Source organism: Xenopus laevis, chromosome 8L (assembly GCF_017654675.1).
Source record: "Xenopus laevis strain J_2021 chromosome 8L, Xenopus_laevis_v10.1, whole genome shotgun sequence".
NCBI classification, from domain to species: domain Eukaryota; kingdom Metazoa; phylum Chordata; class Amphibia; order Anura; family Pipidae; genus Xenopus; species Xenopus laevis.
This window is the reverse complement of record NC_054385.1, coordinates 34,744,751-34,765,200: the sequence shown is the minus strand read 5'-3', so window position 1 is coordinate 34,765,200 and position 20,450 is coordinate 34,744,751. Positions and strand designations below refer to the sequence as shown.

Sequence of the window (20,450 nt, the reverse complement as noted above, 5' to 3'; positions counted from 1 at the left end):
CAACCAGACGATTGCTTTCACTGTTCAACCTGCAGCTGTCTGATTAAAGCTAATCACTGATTGGTTGCTATGGCTTACTGCCCAGGTGCAAATTTGCCCACTGTTTATAAATGAGCCCCATTGTGCTATAACGTTTTCGCAATAAGGTAACATTTATTTGCCCTTCATGCAACCCTATCTAGCTCTGTGTCAGTGTCACGCGAGTGAGGTGACTGCCCAGACTGTTACACTAATAATATCAATCGTATTTAAAAGCAGGGATTCATTTCTGTCTCGTACATGACGCGATATCATCTGATGCCTGTGTAATAATGAGTTTCACTACTGCCTCCGGCGGTTATGCGCCAAATAGCAAAATAAACAGCGTAGCGGGGACACCAAGATGGCGAACATGATCTTCCATAGAAACAGGAAGCGGAAGCTCGTGTAAAGTTGCCCTTACTTTCATTCTATTTCCCATCCTTTTCATGTGATCTTCCGGTTTCTAACTCTACATTCGGAACCTTACAATGTCTGATTCCGAGAGCGACGAAGAACGGCCCTTTTCTCTAACGGGGTTTTTATTTGGGAACATTAATGAGGATGGGCAGCTGGAAGACGATTCTGTGCTGGATAAGGTGAGTCTCACTCGCCGTGCATAAACCTAAGGGCTAGTGTGAGTTGAACACAGGCTAATAGCAACTTGGAGAAGGGACTGATGAAGAGACTCTGGCTGGGGTAACATAGACTATGCCAGATCGGTAAGAGAGAGTGCTAGCTCTGCAGGTCCTGGAACAAGAATATGTCAGTATGGACTGGTGCTGTTGGCCTAGAGAGGGGAAGAGTTGCTCATGTATAAACATTGGGCAGTTTTGCAGAAGGGCAATATGTCTTAGCAACCAATCAGTGGCTGGCTTTTTCAGCAAGAACAATGAACGTAAATATCTGATTGGTTGCCATGGGTTACTGCCCAGGTGCAAATTTGTCCACTGTTTATAAATGACCCCCAGGTATTGGGTGGGTGCTAGGAGAGCAGGAGAGTGTGTGCAGCTTTTGTAGGGAAGGGGGTAAAGGAAGGGTGATCTCTAGTATTGCAGACTGAGGGACAGAATTTTTAGGTGGGTATCGAGAGCTGGCAGGAGATTCTGCCACTTTTCTTCTGGAGGGGGGAAGTCGGGCATCAGAAAATGTGTCAGTCTACACAGTGTGAATGTGCCAAGTGGAGGTGTTGCAGGAACAGTGGATATCTCTTTTTTTTTAAGAACAGTATGTAGATGAGTTCATTTTCTTCAAAATGGTTAGGCCGCTTTTCCGGTAATAACTCTAATAACTCTTTTGTCAAACCAGCGAGCAATGCCTGTTGAGTATAAGTGAACCTTCTTGAGACCCTTCTTTTGTATCTGCCAGGGATGTGTTGTCAACACTACAGCACTTATGGAGTAAAAATAAAAACTTTGCACACTAATATGTTGTTGATGCCCATGTAAAAAAATAACTGTTGGTACAGAGCCTAATGACATATCAGTTTTAAAGCGATACTGAAATGTTCCTATAAAAATCATAGGAACGTGTCAGTATCAAGTAGTTCCTGCACCCGGAATAGTTCCCCTCAAAGCCTCCCCCCAGTCCCCGCAAACCTGCGCTCACCAGACTCTCCGACACTGCTAAAAGACCTTCTGTGCAGTTTCAGTGATGCTGGGCTGGTGGTGGCGCGATCCTTCCATAGGCTAATTACGAATAAAAACAGGATTTCAGCCCATGGAAGGCTCGCTCCGCCCCCAGCCCAGCGTCATGGAAGCAAGGCAGAAGATTCGTTAGTAGTGTCAGCTGATCGGCTGCTCATTAGGAATGCCGGGCTGCGGTCAGGCCTGGATTTGTGGAAAGGCGACCCTGGCCTAGAGCGGCAGGATTTTAGGGGGTGGCATGAAGCCCAACCACACCCACAATGGTTCGGAAGCTCTGGGGCTGGTCATGAGATACAATAATTTTTTTAAATTTATCATTCGCCAATACCCAGTGCTCCTGATGATGAAAATTTGTGCCTGCGCACAAATGAAGGGGAGGGGTCCTGGGTGATGAACGGCAGTGGGCCTAGGGCCACCCTATATATAAATCCAGCCCTGGCTGAGGGGCGGCTTTGAGTGGGCTTTCAGGGAAAATATTCTGGGTGCAGCAACTACTTGATACTGACACGTTCCTATGATTTTTATATGAACGTTTCAGTATCGCTTTTAAAACTGATATGTCATCTATGCTCTGTGTCAGTATCGCTTTAAACCCTTGTTTCATTTGGTACAATTACCTCCATCTCTTCAGAGCTAATGCTGCACAGCTGCCATTTCTCAGGATGAAGTTGCTATTAAGTGTTTAACGTTGTGATAAAAATTCAGGTATTAGTGGATATTTTTTTTTTTTCGATATCTAGGAATCAAAAAAACATTTGGCTGGGTTGGGAGCCTTGGGACTTGGAAATCTTCTAACAGAGATCACATCCAGTGCAGATGAAGGGGCAGAAACAGAAGGCGTCAATGTGGATGATGATGGTATAGTATAGTATACATAGGCCTGATATTGTACTGTGTCTGTTGATATCCCAGTTTGCTCACTTATTATCAACGTGGGTAATGATTTTTCTAATTAAAGTTGAAGCAAAGAATTATCTATTTTCTTATAAAGGGGTTGTTCACCTTCCAAACACTTTTTCAGTTGAGTTGTTCTCCAGAAATAAAGAATTTTTTTCAGTTACTTTCCATTTTTTACTGTTTTTCGAAAATCTAAGTTTAAAGTTGAATGTTCCTGTCTCTGGTGTTTCAGTCTGGCAGATCAGTAATTCTGGTACAAATTCTTTACTGTTAAAAGTTGCTACATAAGTTGATACATTTCTCAGCAACTCTGGAGAATTTGCAGCTATTGTATCAATTATTACAGCTGCCTTTAATGAAACCCTGGGATTCTGTTTAAGATAAAAATTTATCAACTAAATGTATCAATTTAACATTCAACAGTTTACAGGGTCGGCAACCCTCCCCTCCCAGAACTGCTTTAGGATAAGGGCCTGGCTACTAATCGCCTCTTCTTTAGGGTGACTAATCTCCCGAACGGCTTCCCTCGTCTTACGCCGGCTATAATGAAAAAAGGCCTTCGGCATTGCACACACAGCGCTTAGTTTTCCGAAGTTGCCTCACGAGGAAACTTAGCGACTTCGGAATACGAAGCGCCGCGTGTGCCATGCCGCAGGTTGTTTTTCATTATAGCCAGGGGGAAGCCGTTCGGGGAGATTAGTCGTTCGAGGAGATAAGTCGCCCCAAAGAAGAGGCGATTAGTCGCCAGGCGACTAAATGTCCCCGAATTGTCATGGGGGGGACCTTACCCGTAGAAGGTAAAAAATTATGCTTTAGACTTCAATATAAGAAAAACAGTCACACATAGAAAATAGAAAGTAATTGGAAAAAGTCTTTATTTCTGGTAAACTATCTGAAACCAACTGAACTGAAAAAAGTGTTGAAAGATAAAAGACCCCTTTAAATGAAATGTATAAATTGTACTTTATTTTGTGTTAAGAATATTGCTGTGTTTTCTACGTTAAACCGATAAGTTAAGGGCCTTACCCTTCTTGACATATTCTAGAACCAGAACTAAACATACCATAATTAAAAAGAGATCAGTAAAGATGAATTATGGTCTTTAGTTAAAGGGATACTGTCATGGGAAAACATGTTTTTCTCAAAAAGCATCCTTTAATAGTTTTGCTCCAGCTGACTGCTGCACTGACATCTATTTTTTAAAAGAACAAAACAGATTTTTTTAATATTTAATTTTGAAATCTGACATGGGTCAATACGTTGTCAGTTTTGCAGGTATCTCCAGTCATGTGACTTGTACTCTGATAAACTTTAGTCACTCTTTACTGCTGCACTGCAAGTTGGAGTGATATCACCCCCTCCCTTCCCCCCCAGCAGCCCATCAACAGAACAATGGGAAGGTATCCAGTTTACAGCCCCTGACACAAGAGAACATTTTAGAACAGCACACAATAGTAAAAATCCAAGTCACACTGTGACTACATTTGTAGGAGAAACAATAGCCGTCCTGAAAGTAGTTCCACTGCGAACTGCTGCCATTTTGGACATGGCTATTCTGCATCATTTTGCGGACACATATAGGATAGTTAACTCTGGAATTCTCTTTTGTGTTAATGTTTTATTGTGACACACAACCTCAAGATAGTAACTATATAAAATCAATTTTTAAATCTTAAGTGACTCTGTGCAAATCAAGTGCAGCAAGTGGGTATAGGAAGCAGTGTTTTTCTGGGCACAGAATGCAAACACATAAGCACAACTAAAAATTAAGTATTGAGTAAGTATTGAGTATCCAGATGCATTGCTTAAAGATTTTTACTGAATTTACCTGAATTGTCAGTTGTTGTGATATATATTCTTTCTTCCGGTACTTTATAAAGGCTGGGTAAAGAGCACTGATGATGCAATTGATTACTCTGATATTAACGAAGTGGCTGAGGATGAATCTCGCAGATACAGACAGGCCATGGGAAATCTTAATTTGTCCCGCAGGACAGGTAAGTAATACAAAATAACACCTCACAGAAGAGAAGCAGCTTTGCACCACCAATATCAAAGGATAACTGCAGTCATGTATAGTTATTAATGTTTTTTTAAATCATTTTACTTTCAGATGATGATGATGATGACTATGATGCAGATTGTGAAGATATTGACTCAAAGCTTATGCCCCCACCACCACCACCTCCAGTTACATGCAAAAAAGACGAGGAGCGACCAACAGTTTCTGCAGGTAAAAATAAATACCACTAAGAAATAAGCAAAACAACAACAGGAGCCACAAATAGTAACTATTAAGTAAACCCTAGTGTTTTGGACAAACTGTTTTTAGGAAGTTCCATGGATGCCTCAAATCAATTAGAATGGTGTTTATGATAATATAACTGTTATAAGCTGTCCACTTAGACAAATAGCCTTAAGCGTTTCAGTTTTGTGTTATGTCACATCATTTTTATCAATGTTCTTAAACTGACAGACTCATTTAGCACACAGATACATTTGCAGCCACTTAGTAAGCTCCAAACATTTGCTAAACAATTGTCAATGTTCATGCAGTTATGTCAACACTGTACTGTTTTCCCAAACCTGACAGTATGTCTTTGGAGATATTTGTTTTAAAAGCACTACTAGACAAATCAGACTTCAAGTCTTGTGTAATGCCTTGTGATCTTTATTGAGTAAATTTACTAACCCCCCATAAATATAGATACTGTAGGCCTGTCTGTATTTGTGTCACACATTTTAAGCTGCAGATAAAGTCCAATTTTCACTTGACTAATATTTATAACACTGTTTACTTTTTCCAGCCCCGGACGATAATGATGGCATTATTCTCCCTTCCATCATTGCCTCCTCCTCTTCTTCTTCCTTGGAAAAGGTGGATTTCAGCAGTTCCTCGGATAGTGAATCTGAGATTGGCCCACAGGAAAAATCAAAAGAGGAGAAAAGAGAAAGAAAGCTAACATTGCCCCTGGCTGGTATAATGCAGAGAGATGCCACCAAGCAACTCCCCAATGTTACTGAGCTATTCCCAGAGTTTAGACCTGGCAAGGTATTAATGCATACTATATTTCTTTATTTTCTTTATAATTTGATGTGTTATTGAGCAATTAAATTTTTTTTAGTGTAGCCTTGAAGTACACAGTCACTTTGAATGTCCCTCTCCAGGTTCTGCGCTTTCTTCGACTTTTTGGCCCTGGAAAGAGTGTGTTATCAGTATGGCGTAGTGCCCGCAGGAAGCGAAGGAAGAAGCACCGTGAATTGGTGCAAGAAACTCCGGTTAAAGAGGGAGAGGAAGTAGAGGTTGTGTTGGAGAAGAAGTCCTGCTGGGAATATGAATATGCCCCTCCTCCACCACCAGAGCAATGCCTTTCTGATGATGAGGTAAAATTAATTATTCTCCCATATAAAACAGCAGAAGAAAGTCAGTGTTTACTCATACAGTCATTATAATAACAAACACAATTTTGGAGTTCACTAATTGAATATATTTGGTATGTGGTGTGTTTCATCTGCATGAACCTCAGGCAGGTAAAGATTACAGAGCTCTACTTGGCACATCCCATGTGCCATTACCCTAATAGTGAATGGAAGAATGTAAAAGTATGGGGTCAGAAAATCTTCCTTGAAGAGAGTTGTGTTTTTATGTAGTATAAAATCCCATGAGGCTTTGAGGATAGTTGGGATTTGCAGTGAGCTGTTCTGTTAACTTATTGGTTTTTTAGTGTTAAGAATAGTCAGTGGCATTCCATTTTTAGTTCCTGTAGGGTAAGTGTCATTTCAATCTTTGCAGATTACCATGATGGCTCCTGTGGAACCCAAATTCTCACAGTCTGCAGGGGACACTGATAAGGTGGCAGATACAAAACCCAAGGTAGCTGAGTGGCGCTATGGGCCAGCACAGTTGTGGTATGATATGCTCGGAGTACCAGAAGATGGTAGTGCATTCGACTATGGATTTAAGATGAAAGAAACCAATGACACAGAAGAAAAAGAAACGGTACGTTGACATGTTTAGCTGCTATCAAACACTGTGCATGTTTGACTGAAGATTTTCATTCATCCAGGTCATGGTATAGTATAGATAAATCTAAAACAACTTGACTTACTGAGTAATCATTGAAGACGTTTCACTACTCATCTGAGCAGCTTCTTCAGTTCAACTGACTGGTGTGGGAAGTTCTCGGCATATAAACTCTTCCACTAATCCAATGACAATGGCACATTGTAACTATTCAAAGAAAATTCACAGAGGTGTTGATTCTGTGCAGTTACGGTGCATGTTTAATAGTAAATTAGGCCATATTGCTCCTCTGATGTGAGTCATGTGATGCTTATTAGCAGTATTCTACTACAGTGAAACCCCAGCATTTTTTTTCTTCCCAGATTTTACGCAGATTTTGTGCAGTCCACAGGGAAACGTGAAAGCAGGGGTCCATTTTACTAAGCTGTAACCCTTGACTCCGCAGCACTCTCTTAGGGTTGCATAGCCAGCAGCCCACAGGCAAAGTATCCTGAGCAGCCCTATCTATTAGAAAAGAAGCCACACCTTCTCTGCTGTACAATGGGTCCATAAACAGGAATTAAGTAGAAAAACTACCATAGAGCTCTGCACATATTAGGGGAAGCTTTTGGGATAACAATCTTGTATTTATCCATTAAAGAAAAAGAATATAGCCTTCATATTTTAGCAGTGAATAAGCAGATTGAGGCTGTTTGTCTGCTGCAGCATTTTGGGACCTTTCTCAAAATTAACTTTTAGAAAATTCTTCATCTATGTTTCAGAGAAACATTTTTTATTTGTTGCTTTAGAACAGTGATCCCCAACCAGTAGCTCGTGAGCAACATGTTGCTCACCAACCCCTTGGATGTTGCTCTCAAAAGCAGGTGCTTTTTTTTGAATTCCGGACTTAGTTTTCATTGCATAAAAACTAAGAATACTGCCAAGTAGAGTCTCATGTAGGCTGCCAGTCCACATAGGGGCTACCAGATTGCCAATCACAGCCCTTATTTGCACTGCAAGGGACTTTTTCATGATTGTATTGCTCCCCAACTCTTTTTACATTTGCATGGGGTCACAGGTTAAAAAGGTTGGGGACCCCTGCTTTAAAAGATTCCTTTGTGATGGAACCAAAATAAATTTATATTTTCATGTCTTTCTACTGGCCTGGACACATAAATGGAAAATGTTTGCTCAAAAGTTAAAGGTGAAGTAAAGGCTTTACACCAGGATTCTAATCCGGAATCCATGATATATATATATATATATATATATATATATTATATATATATATATATATATATATATATATATATATATATATATATACACATATATGTGTATATATGTATTAATTATTAGTTAGCACTGTTTCTTAGGTACTATAAGCTCTTGACCCATTTGCATTTCACAGCAGCATGTCTATTCATGTTCAGATCACTGTGGTTGCCAGTTGCACACTTTCCTCTCTGCAGTGGGAGCCAGTGAAAAGACAAGTACAGTTGACACTTGAAAGTGACATTACTGCACCATTTGTACTCACTGCAGCTGCTGCAGAAAGGAGAGTGTGCAGTGTATAGCGTACAGTTTATAGCTTCTAAACAGATTTAAAAATCATACATATGGTATGTATTAGAAAGTTGCTTGGTATGGTATTTTAAAAAATCCCTAATGGAAAATATTTCTTTCCCCTTTAAAGGGCATATAAATAAAATGAAATCCCTGCGTGAGTTATTCAATTGCATTTTCTTCCTGTGGCAAAAAGTGGACCATGGTTCATTTCCTGGGCAGTGGACTTCCTTGTGCTTGTCCCTTATTACTGTTCCTGGAGTGGAATAGAGCAGCTTCATCCAGTCCCAGTAGACAAGTGGTTCCCAAACTGTGGAACTGGTCTGATCTCAGAAAGACACATCACTGTTCTTATCTTGAATTGTATCTTAATGGTTATACCCTCATAAGGCACACGTCCAATTTCCACTACCCATGGTAATGTCCATGAATATAGAAGTGCAAGGCCACAAAGACCTTCAATGTTCTTTAAAGGGATTCTGTCATGATTTTTGTAGTGTGGTTTTTATTTCTAAATTACATTGTTTACACTGCAAATAATTCACTCTACAATATAACATTTAATTCCTGAACCAGCAAGTGTATTTTTTTTAGTTGTGATATTGTTGTGTAGGCGCCATCTGACGTCATTTTGCCTGGTCATGTGCTTTCAGAAAGAGCCAGCACTTTAGGATGGAACTGCTTTCTGGCAGGCTGTTGTTTGTCCTACTCAATGTAACTGGATTTGTCTCAGTGGGACCTTGATTTTACTATTGAGTGTTGCTTTTATTTTTTTTGTTAGATTTAAGACATCCATAGTATAAAGGAACTTAATTTCTACTTTCCACTACTTTTTTTAGTGCAAAAATAACTTCTGTTGTGTCACCGAGATAAAAACACCTTCCGGCTGCACTGTGGCTTTACCTAGCCATGTATATGCTGTGTAAAAAAAAAGAAATCCCTTATCCGGAAACCCCATATCCAGAAAGCTTTTTCTCTGTAATAATAAAACAGTAGCTTGTACTTGATCCCAACTAAGATATAAGTAATCCTTATTGGAAACAAAACCAGCCTATTGGGTTTATTTAATGTTTAAATAAATTTCAAGTAGACTTAAGGCATGAAGACCCAAATTACAGAAAGATCCATTATCCGGAAAACCCCAGGTTCCGCGCATTCTGGATAGCAGGTTTCATACCTGTACTATATTGGAGTTCTGCTAGGTAGTGTAGGTTGTTCCAAATTTTGTACAAAATAGTTTTATACCATGTAGACAGCCAAATGTTCACATTATTGTTCTATGAACTACCTTTGCAAACCAAACATTGTTCTTTTAGTACAATGCAGACACTGATATTCTGAGATAATTTTCAGTTGGTCTCCTCTGTTTGTTGTGATTTTTAATTAATCAGCTTTTTGTTAAGCATCTCTCCAGTTTGGAATTTTAACAGCTGCTAGAGGCTAATATATCCCAGCATTTAATGAGAGACTGGAAGATGAATAGATTAGAAAGATAAGTAATAAAAAGTAACAGTAATAATAACTGTATTGTAGCCTTACAACCCAATAGGGTCTTTTCTCCCCCTATTTAAAAGAGACAAAAGAGAAAGTTGGGTAATTAATGGCCAAATGTTAGTGTGTAGGGAATTAGGGGAGTTTAATCCTTGCCTTGAATATCTGAAGCTACTTTGTAATAAAGGGTTGCCTTTTTTTTGTTTGTTCTATATTCTTAAAAAACTATTTGTTGCTCTTGAGTTTTTCATCTATTTGACATGCGTTGAGTATCCGTCTGGTGGGTCAAACAGCATAACATCAGGAAAACTGCCTTTAAAAATATAAATACGAAATGGAAAATAGATTGTATCTATACTTAATGGGGGTTATTTATTAAAGATCGAGTTGTTTTTTTCCCCTGCAAAATTTAAGTCAAAACTTTAATTTTCGGGTTAAAAAAACCTCAAATTGTTTGTGATTTATTATGCCCCGAAGCAGCAAAAAGCCTGAATCTGAAAAAATCCAGCTAAAACCTGTCGAGGTCATGTCGAAGCCAAGGGCAGAGATCCGTTTGACCATTTGTAGATGTTTGTAGGGTTTCTTTTTATTTATTTATTTATTTATTTATTTATTTTGGTGCCTTCTGCTCAAAAAACGTGAGCGATTTCAAATTGTTTAAATTTTATTCATAAATTAGAAAACATTTGCGTTGTGAGCTTATTCAAGGTGTAAAAAAAATCTCTTAAACTCGACCTTTGATAAGTAACACCCAAAAGTATATTACCTCTGTTGGCAGATCATCTGCATATCTTTGGAGTGCTTATTCATTAAATAAGCCCCTTATGGCCCCTTATAGCACTGCCAAGAAAATCCTCCGTTCAAATGTCTGCTGGATTGAATCAGTGTCACTGTTTTTATAGCCCTTATAGTATTATAGCTCTTAATACAAGATCTGGCCTGTGTTTCGAGCAGGTGCTAGATCTAGACAGAGAGAACTGTACTTCTTGATATCATTTGGACCAATAGTTTGTTGCTATTTTTATATTATTTGGGCATCATCCCCAGCTCTTCTTTTTTTTCTCTTACACAGATTGCATTTTTATTGTTATACATGTGTGATTTTAGTGGGATTTATGTTTTTATATAAGTGCTGTACGCTTCTTTGCATTTGGTGGGCAAGTCAGCCAATATACCATAGGCCGGATTATAGCAATAATATGAAACAAAGAAGTTTGTGGAGCCCTTGGGAACCCTCTGGGCCATAAAATAATCCTTGGAGGGCTGCCAAATGCACTGGTTTAGATTCTATTTATAACAGATTTGGCTGTACGGCTTTTCACTCTTAAAGGTGCACAGGGATTAAAAGAACACTATTCGCTTTTTCTGTTGATATTCTATCAAAACATTAAAAGGTGTGGGACCTGTTAACCAGAATGCTCGGGACCTGGGCATTCCGGATAATGGATCTTTCTGTAATTTGGATCTTAAGTACCTTAAAGGAGAAGGAAAGCTAGCAAAGTAGTTTATTGCCAATAGATTAGCCACAATAGTGCAAGCTATAACACTATTTATTCTGTAGAATGCTTTACCATACCTGAGTAAACGGCTCCAGACGCTCTCTCTGTTTTTTTTAGGATAGCAGCTGCCATATTTTCTTGGTGTGACATCACTTCCTGCCTGAGTTTCCCTGCTCACTCATAGCTCTGGGCTCAGATTACAGCAGGGAGGGGAGGAGGAAGGGAGAGAGGAGCAAACTGAGCATGCTCAAGCCCTGCCCTGGAGGTTTATAGAGACCTTTCTGATAAAAGTAATTAATTTTAGCCTTTCCTTCTCCTTTAAGTCTACTAGAAAATCATGTAAACATTTAATAAACCCAATAGGCTGGTTTTGCTTCCAATAAGGATTAATTATAGCTTAGTTGGGATCAAGCACAAGGTACGGGTTTTATTATTACAGAGAAAAAAATAATCACTTTTAAATATTTGGATAAAATGGAGTCTATGGGAGAGGGCCTTTCCGTAATTTGAGCTTTCTGCATAATGGGTTTCCGGATAATGGATCCCATACCTGTACATACATTTAGTATGAAAGAGATAAGAAATAAGATGAGAAAGTGATAGGAGCGTGGATAATAGAGAGGGTGGGTCACAGAACAGTCTGCATTACACAGTAAGACCTGAAGATACTCTCTGACATGCAATCCACTTCTGCCATAATACCTCAAACTTTTTGCCATATAGGTCAGTCTTTGATTGGGGAGTATATCATTGATTATTTGTTTCCAGAATGATAACGATACTGCGCTTGTAGATTTCCATTCTGGTAAGATATCCTTCTTGGCATAGTAAAGGAGTTGCATTTTATTAGTTCAGTATACCTTTCCTTTCACTATTTTTTTATTTTGGGATTGTTGTGTCAAAATAATTAACAATGATACAGGGATACAGCTCACCAAAATGTGTTATTTAATAGATGTGCTGTGTTGTATAAAGTGAAAGGTAATACAGATATAGGACCTGTTATCCAGAATGCTCGGGACCAGGGGTTTTCTGGATAAGGGGTCTTTCCATTTGCATCTCAATACCTTAAAGGGGTTGTTCACCTTTGTAACAAATTGACAAATCTAACAGTTCACATGAATAGAACAAACTTTTCCATAGAAATAGTTAACAGAAAAAGTACAGTTCAAGAGATATTCACCTCAGAAGTGTCCCTGTACTAATCCTTCAGTTCCACACAGACCCTGTGCTGGGAGGGGGTCACTGACCCCCAAAAACACTACAGTGTTCACTTCCTCTTCCTTATATGACATCACACATTGTACTGGCAGCTAACTTAACTCCTATTGGCTATGTCTGCTGTCAATCTGCCACTGCTTCCTGTGCTGGGCTGTGCTGGGGAATTTGAGCAGCATTCAGGTACTGAAGAGAAACTGTTACAAGTTTGTGAGAGGGAGGGGGAGTGTGGGCTGTGTGCAGCAGAGACTTCAACTGTGAAGATGGGGGGGATCGACCTGGAGTTTTATGGATAATGGATCTTTCCATAATTTGGATCTTCATACCTTAAGTCTACTAGAAAATCATGTAAACATTAAATAAATAGGCTGGTTTTGCTTCCAATAAGGATTAATTATATCTCAGTTGGGATCAAGTACAAGCTACTGTTTTATTATTACAGAGAAAAGGGAAATCATTTTTATAAATTTGAATTATTGGATTATAATGGAGTCTATGGGAGATGACACTTGTACTTTCCAGAAATATATTATTTGGGGGGGGGGGGGGTCCATGTATTATTTTGTGTATTTACCTCATAAAAAATCATTATTCAGCAGCTGACGTGACTTCCAGGACTATTTGTATGAGCTTAAGGCTTTCCAAATGAGTTGAATTTTTGTGCATGAAGTGAAATATTTTTCTGGTATAGATCCCTATATCATGAAAAATAGAACTTTTTCATTTTTTGGTATTTAGAGCTCTAAATCTTGTTCCAGAAGTGGAACACTTAAAAAAGGTATCGTTTTCCTAGGTAAATTACCGCCCCCCTGGGAGAGCGCACAAAATGTTCAAAAAACCTACCTGCCCACAACACTGCTCTGCCTGTCACTTAGGGCTGCCACCTCACCCTTTTAAAACCAAACACATATGAAATCCACAGCCTGCATGGCTAATTGGCAATTCATTTAGATGCATGATACATGGCTGCACAGAAATCAGTTCAGTCTGCAGCATCTAAATGAGTTGATAATTAGCCATGCAGCCTGTGGATTTCATATGTGTTTGGTTTTAAAAGGGTGAGGTGGCAGCCCTACTGTCCCTGCTAGATGTGTAAGTTACATACGTTTCTAAGCAAGTCAGTGGTGGTTTTGTCGCAATTTTGTAAATAACTGACATTATGCTTAATGCCAAAGGTATTAAAAGATAAAATATAGAAACGCCAGTATTTATTCCCAGAAAAGTTTGCACCCCTTTGGCACTACATTCAGTTTTAGTCTAGGCAGAAGGAGAGTGCCAGAATTGGGAGAACAATGTTGCTCCTTCCTTTTCTGCAGTATTTGTCTGCATGGCTGTGTGATTGTTTGTTACAAAGCAGGTTTGTTTATATGCTGTGTCTGTTAACCTCTGCCATTACAACCGAGTAATCAACCACTGATCATTCAAATTATGTGACTGGTTACAGTTCACAAGCACCCAATAAATTACTAGGAGGAGGGCAGTATCAACATCCAATAGGAAACAAGTAAGGGCAAAGCCTGGGCATGATGATGTCATCATATAGGAAGTTCTTGGTGTGTCAGGGTCAAAATAGGCCACTCCCATCATTTCAGAAAACTGGTCAGAGAGACAGGAGAAGGGCTGAGTTAATAGGTATAAAAATTAGCTTTTACATTGGCATTTTTTCTTTTTGTTATGGAAAATGTTTTTTCTAACACATTGAGAACATTGTTAGTGGTTTTATAAGATTTGTACATTGAAGGTGAACAACCCCTTTAAGTCTGCTAAAAAAATAATTTAAATATTAATTAAACCTAATAGGATTGTTTTGCCTCCACTAAGGATTCATTATATCTTACTGAATTATTAAAACAGAGAAAGGAAATAATTTTTAAAAATGGAGATGGCCTTTCCATAATTCGGAGCTTTCTGGATAACGGGTTTCCGGATAACTGATCCCATACCCAAATTGTGCTTAAATAAAATAGATGGTAGGTGATTATCAATCAAATAAATGCAGAGGGATGCTTCATCTTCACAGAGGACATAAGCATGCAAATGCTCTTTATGCTGCTCGCTTACTTAGATGAAGAGCGATCATAGTATATTATATTAATAGAGAGGGAAGAGCAGACCCATTGAGTTGATGCAGAGTGTCGTCTACCAAGACCAATTTCTATTATTTCTTTACTTTCATTTTCTATTTTATTGAATGAATCATATTACACTTGGTTGAGGTTTTACCCATCTTTTCATCGCTGCATATAGTAAAGTGTGCCTGATTGGATTTTGCTTTGGGCAACAACTCTGTAAGGAGCTTGCATTCTATTTTGCCTTTTATAAAGTGTCTGTAAAATTTTGTATAATCTGTAATTTGCTGTGGCTCTAGAAAGAATGAGAAGAATTGATATGAATAATAGTTTGTTTTTTTTTTGCCCTGACTTCAGAAAGAGGAGGCAGCAGATGCCCCAGATAGCAAATTCCAGGATGAGCATTTCCTGATGGTAACCCAGCTGCAGTGGGAAGATGACGTGATCTGGAATGGGGAAGACGTGAAGCACAAAGCGACTAAAACACAGAAGGCAAGCTTAGCTGGCTGGCTTCCTTCTAGCATGACAAGAAATGCAACTGCATACAATGCCCAACAAGGTACTACACCATATAGCCTCTATTGTCAGGGATCCTTTTATTGAGCTAAATCCTAAAATCGGTTTGTTTCTATTTAAAATGTGTTTTATTCAGGGTTAAATCGCACGGGATCTTTGTTAAATCTTCCAACACCATTCGTGCAGAAACCAACTATGCCAGGGGCACTCATTTCTGTTAAAGGAAAAGAGAAACACCCTACAGAACAGCAAGGTAATGTTAAAGCTGACCTCCAAATTAACTTGCCGTGTAGTCCATATCTGGCCAGTCAATGCAATAGGCTCTGCATTACGTATTCCCTAAAACAAATGAATCTGGTGAACACAAAGTTCAAAATCAGAATGACTTGGCTGAACCAAAAACTGATTAATGTCAGGTCATTGGGCAACATTAAATAGCAAAGCTCTATACAGGTATTGGACCTTTTATCCTGAATGCTTGGTACCTGGGGTATACTGGATAAGGGGTCTTACCACAATTTGGATCTCCATACTGTTAGTCAACAAAAATATCTTTTAAACATTAATTAAACCCTATAGGATTTTTGCCTCCAATAAGGATCAATTATAGCTTAGTTGTGATCAAATACAAGCTAATGTTTTATTATTATTATTATTATTATTATTACAGAGAAATAGGAAATCGGTTTTATTTGATTAAAATTAAGTCTTTGGGAGATAGCCTTCTTTAATTCTGAGTTTTCTGGATGTCAGGTGTCTGTGATATACCTGTACTTCCTGTACATCTGCTGAGTGATTGGCTAATTAATCTTTAAAGGCCAGTTCAGTGCAAGTGGTGTAACGAGCAGTCGCCGGGCCCCCCAGAACAATAAATTTGGAAGAGCACACACACCAGTCCTGTTCCTACCCCCATACCTCCTCACACGCATATAAAAGGGAGGACTTTTGTGCAGCAGACCCCGTGGTCCGGCCCCCCCTGCTGTCTCTATAGTTACGCCACTGTTCAGTGCAGTTTGCCAAATAATATCTGGCCAATTGCAAAGCAGGATCATGGGTTACATATTGAATAACAAGGGTACAACAGAGATACTTTTTTGTACAACCTGATAGGAAAACTGATATTTTTATTCACTTCATACAATACCAGATACAATATTAACACACTTGAGCAGCTTGCTGATTCTTGATGTAATCAGGTGGGGGATAAACCCTACCATATTTATTCATACAAAGGCCAACATACATTCTTTCAAGGGAAAGAATGTATAAATGCATGGCCATCATCAGTTAGAATTTTCAGATATATTTTTTTTGTGTGCTGTTGGCAGATCTCTGGTGACATAACTGTTTTCTATATGCAGCATCTGTAGAGGAAGATCGTCCATGGTTTTCTATTTTCCCCATTGATAATGAGGAACTAGTGTACGGACGCTGGGAAGATAACATCATTTGGGATGACCAAGCCATGGATAGGATACTGGAGCCTCCAGTGTTGAATTTAGATCCTAATGATGAAAACATCATATTAGGTTTGTTATAATAATATTTATTATTTAATATTAAAGTGTGTGTGTGTGTGTGTGTATAAACAAGGAGTGGTTATGAATGACTTGCCAGCTCAAACACTTAGAGAAAGAATTTACAAATTTGTTTTACATTTTACTGACTGACCATGTTTTAATAATCTTAAATGGCCACCCTGTCATTTTTCAATGGAATTAAGCTTAGTACCTGCCAATACCTATGCAACAGCGTCATGAGGCAGCAGCCTCAATGCCAACCCCTCTCTCCCTCTCCGGGCTTACAACTTTTTTAAATTCAGACAGGGTTTATTAAAGTCATGTTAAAGTACAGCCAAATCATTTCTGTAGTTTTCCTCACATCATACATTAATGATACCATTTCAAATACAAATATTGACAGACCGTGAAAAGAGAGGACACATAATGTGCTGTAGCACTGTACAGGGGGGAGGCGGAGAGGGGGGTACTGCGGACTTTTGACTAAAGGGGGGTTTAGCTCTCCTTTAAATGGCCCCACCCCCAGTTACATGATCACCCCCCTTGCCATTAGTCTTTACCCCACTAGTTCTGTAATTTTCATTTGAAATGTTCTTTCTTGGCCTACACATTCTTTTTATCCTTACACGTAAGCAAATAATTGAATATTAATGAGGAAGGAAAACTATTCAGAAACCTTCACCCCTGTTATTAAACTTATCTTATTTCTGATGTTTCTCTTCCTTCAAAAAAACAACAGCCAGTCGTACTGTTCGCAGAGCATCATGCCAAAATTTTCTGGGCTTTGATATACAACCTACTACAACTGGTGCAGGGGACACCTGGTGGGCCTAAAAAAATAATCATGATGGTATTCAGCAACAGTACCCATGGTCTGTGTATTTTTTTATATTTAAAAAGAGGAGAACCAGCGTCCGTTCCTTCTTCTTTTACCTGTGCATGGCTACAGCATCATTTTAAAAGCAACGTTAAAAATGTCAATAGATTTAGGGTATGAGGGACATGTATCCTATGTGTGTGTGTATTCTTTAACTATGCATTTTCAACTTTTAATCAACAGGAATCCCTGATGAGAAGGAAGAGACTACATCCAATTCTCCATCTAAGGAAAGCAAAAAAGAGTCCTCTTTAAAGAAGAGTAGAATCTTGTTAGGAAAAACAGGAGTCATAAAGGAGGAGCCACAGCAGGTAGGCAGAATGTGGGAAAATTGGATGCACATCTTGATTATATTTTCTTCACATGGGTTTGATCTTCTTTTATAGTGTATGTATGTGTATATATATATATATATATATATATATATATATATATATATATATATATATATATATATATATATATATATATTTATTATTATTATTATTATTATTATTATATACTATTTGATCTCTATGAAGAATAGTGAAAATGTAATAATAGTAAGATATAGATTGGCTATAGCAGTAAAACCCTCTGTTTATTTTACTCTACAGAATATGTCCCAGCCTGAGGTAAAGGATCCATGGAATCTATCGAATGATGAATTTTACTATCCTAAACAACAAGGCTTGCGTGGAACATTCGGAGGAAATATTATTCAGGTAACAATGGTGCACGTTTATAGACTATATCTTCCTTATAATTTGCAGTTACCATAGTTTAATTAGCTAAACAAATGTTTTTGCCTCCTATTTCCTGGCAGCATTCTATTCCAGCTGTGGAGCTCAGACAACCATTTTTTCCAACTCATATGGGTCCAATGAAACTCAGACAGTTCCACCGTCCTACTTTGAAAAAATATTCCTTTGGTGCTTTGTCACAAAAAGGGCCTCACCCATCTCATTCTCTGCTGAAACATATTAAGAAAAAAGCAAAGGTATGTTACCGATGAATAAGATGTTCAAGCCTGGGTGTTATACTGTATGTACGTGTAACTGTGGGCTGGCCTCTTTGTGGCCTTGAAATACATGCACTCACACACAAAATATATATTGCACTTATGTCCTATGTGGTATTCTCAGCCTTTTAAAGTTCTGTGATATGCATTCTCATAAAATTTGATTGCACCTGAAAAATGTCATTTGGTGAATGGGAAGAGACAAGATAAACTGAAGCTTCCCTTTTTATTTAATGCTGAATATGTAGAGATGCAGTATAATATTGGTGGGTAGAAAATGCAAAATAAAATAATAATCTTAACCTCTTCTATAACATTTTTATGATGTCAGATGAGGGAGCAAGAGCGGCAGGCATCTGGAGGTGGAGAGATGTTCTTTATGCGCACATCGCAGGATCTTACTGGCAAAGATGGAGATCTTATTCTTGCAGAGTACAGTGAAGAGAATCCTCCTCTTATGATGCAAGTTGGCATGGCAACAAAGATCAAGAATTATTACAAAAGGGTAAGCCAGCCATTACATTTTCTTGTTTACCTTGTGGTATTCTAAAATGAGCTGTATTTTTCATGGTAGTGAAATGTGGTTTATGATTCCTCAGAAACCAGGGAAAGACCCAGGAGCACCAGACTGCAAATTTGGTGAAACTGTATATTGTCACACATCACCGTTCCTGGGCTCCCTACACCCAGGACAGTTATTGCAGGTAGGTAGCATTTGCTTGGTGGGCACCTATGTGCTGGGGTTGAATTGTTCTTCAAACTACGTCTTTTACATTTTTTGTAGGCCTTTGAAAACAATCTGTTTAGGGCTCCAATCTACTTGCACAAGATGACAGAGACAGACTTTCTGATCATTCGCACGCGGCAGGGATATTATATCCGTGATTTGGTGGATATTTTTGTGGTTGGACAGCAGTGCCCCCTGTTTGAAGTTCCCGGACCTAACTCCAAACGTGCAAATACCCATATCCGTGATTTCCTTCAGGTAAACAAACTGGCATGCAGCTATTAAACTTAGATTTAAAAAAAAAAAAAGTCACTTCACTTTCTTTAACATTCATTTTTGTTTTTTATAGGTGTTTATTTACCGGCTGTTTTGGAAAAGCAAGGATAGACCCCGTAGGATTCGTATGGAGGACATTAAAAAAGCTTTTCCTTCCCACTCTGAGAGCAGCATCAGGAAAAGGCTTAAACTCTGTGCTGATTTTAAACGTACAGGTAATCAATATAGGGTCAAAATATTCCAGTCTAATATAGCTGTGAATCAGCCCCATGTTGCACTACCCTTATAGAGATTGTTCATCAATTGTATCAGTATCTGCTTCAGTGAGGTTTGCAAGATCCCTATTACATTCAAACAATCTTAGGTCAATCTCTTCAGGAGCCAGTGAAGCTGTCTGTATGTTTTTGGAGCATGGAATGGAAACTGGAGTACCCTCATGAAAGCCATGCAGACATGGAAAGAATCTACAAATTAATTGCAGATAGTGCTCAGGCCAGAATCGGTTTCAAGACGCCAGCACTACAAGGCAGAACCTCTCCCCACTGAGCCATAGTTTGATTTATTCAGCATTTCTTTGTGATTTAGGAATGGACTCTAATTGGTGGGTGTTGAAGCCAGACTTTCGTTTACCAACTGAAGAAGAGATTCGTGCCATGGTGTCTCCGGAGCAGTGTTGTGCTTATTACAGTATGATTGCTGCTGAACAACGTCTGAAGGCAAGCCTTGCCGTTAGAAAACTTAAAGTACCAAGGTCTTTGCTGGTGGTGGAGGTATTTAATGTATTTAATCACTTGTAGGATGCCGGCTATGGAGAAAAATCCTTCTTTGCACCTGAAGAAGAGAATGAGGAAGATTTTCAAATGAAGATTGACGATGAGGTGAGAAGACAGAATGTGACTGAATATTGTAGTTCTAAGCATTGTAACTGAGCATTAATTAAGTATCCCATTTTTTCCCCAGGTGCGTACAGCTCCCTGGAACACAACAAGAGCATTTATTGCAGCCATGAAAGGAAAGTGTTTATTAGAAGTTACAGGAGTGGCAGATCCAACTGGGTGCGGAGAAGGCTTTTCCTATGTCAAGATTCCCAACAAACCCACGCAACAAAAGGTGCATATAAGGGTTTT

The 20,450-nt window shown here is 38.8% G+C and overlaps 1 protein-coding gene across 2 annotated transcripts in view; it reads left to right on the top strand.

Annotated features, from left to right (window-relative positions):
* Positions 1-239: 239 nt before the first annotated feature.
* The window catches only part of taf1.L (TATA-box binding protein associated factor 1 L homeolog), a 40,891-nt gene continuing 20,680 nt past the window's right edge, over positions 240-20,450 (top strand). The window contains exons 1-20 of one of the 2 annotated variants that reach the window (XM_018229719.2): positions 242-617; positions 2,405-2,522; positions 4,442-4,558; positions 4,675-4,794; positions 5,369-5,613; positions 5,730-5,945; positions 6,355-6,561; positions 14,765-14,966; positions 15,060-15,176; positions 16,285-16,452; positions 17,504-17,631; positions 17,917-18,024; positions 18,126-18,299; positions 18,652-18,825; positions 18,920-19,024; positions 19,105-19,305; positions 19,397-19,538; positions 19,909-20,039; positions 20,121-20,201; positions 20,284-20,433. In XM_018229719.2, coding sequence (XP_018085208.1) covers positions 510-617; positions 2,405-2,522; positions 4,442-4,558; positions 4,675-4,794; positions 5,369-5,613; positions 5,730-5,945; positions 6,355-6,561; positions 14,765-14,966; positions 15,060-15,176; positions 16,285-16,452; positions 17,504-17,631; positions 17,917-18,024; positions 18,126-18,299; positions 18,652-18,825; positions 18,920-19,024; positions 19,105-19,305; positions 19,397-19,538; positions 19,909-20,039; positions 20,121-20,201; positions 20,284-20,433 — 3,012 coding nt within the window. In that variant the 5' untranslated portion in view covers positions 242-509. Of the gene's footprint in view, positions 618-2,404; positions 2,523-4,441; positions 4,559-4,674; positions 4,795-5,368; positions 5,614-5,729; positions 5,946-6,354; positions 6,562-14,764; positions 14,967-15,059; positions 15,177-16,284; positions 16,453-17,503; positions 17,632-17,916; positions 18,025-18,125; positions 18,300-18,651; positions 18,826-18,919; positions 19,025-19,104; positions 19,306-19,396; positions 19,539-19,908; positions 20,040-20,120; positions 20,202-20,283; positions 20,434-20,450 lie in introns of both variants that reach the window. The other variant, XM_018229720.2, reaches the window with a different exon arrangement.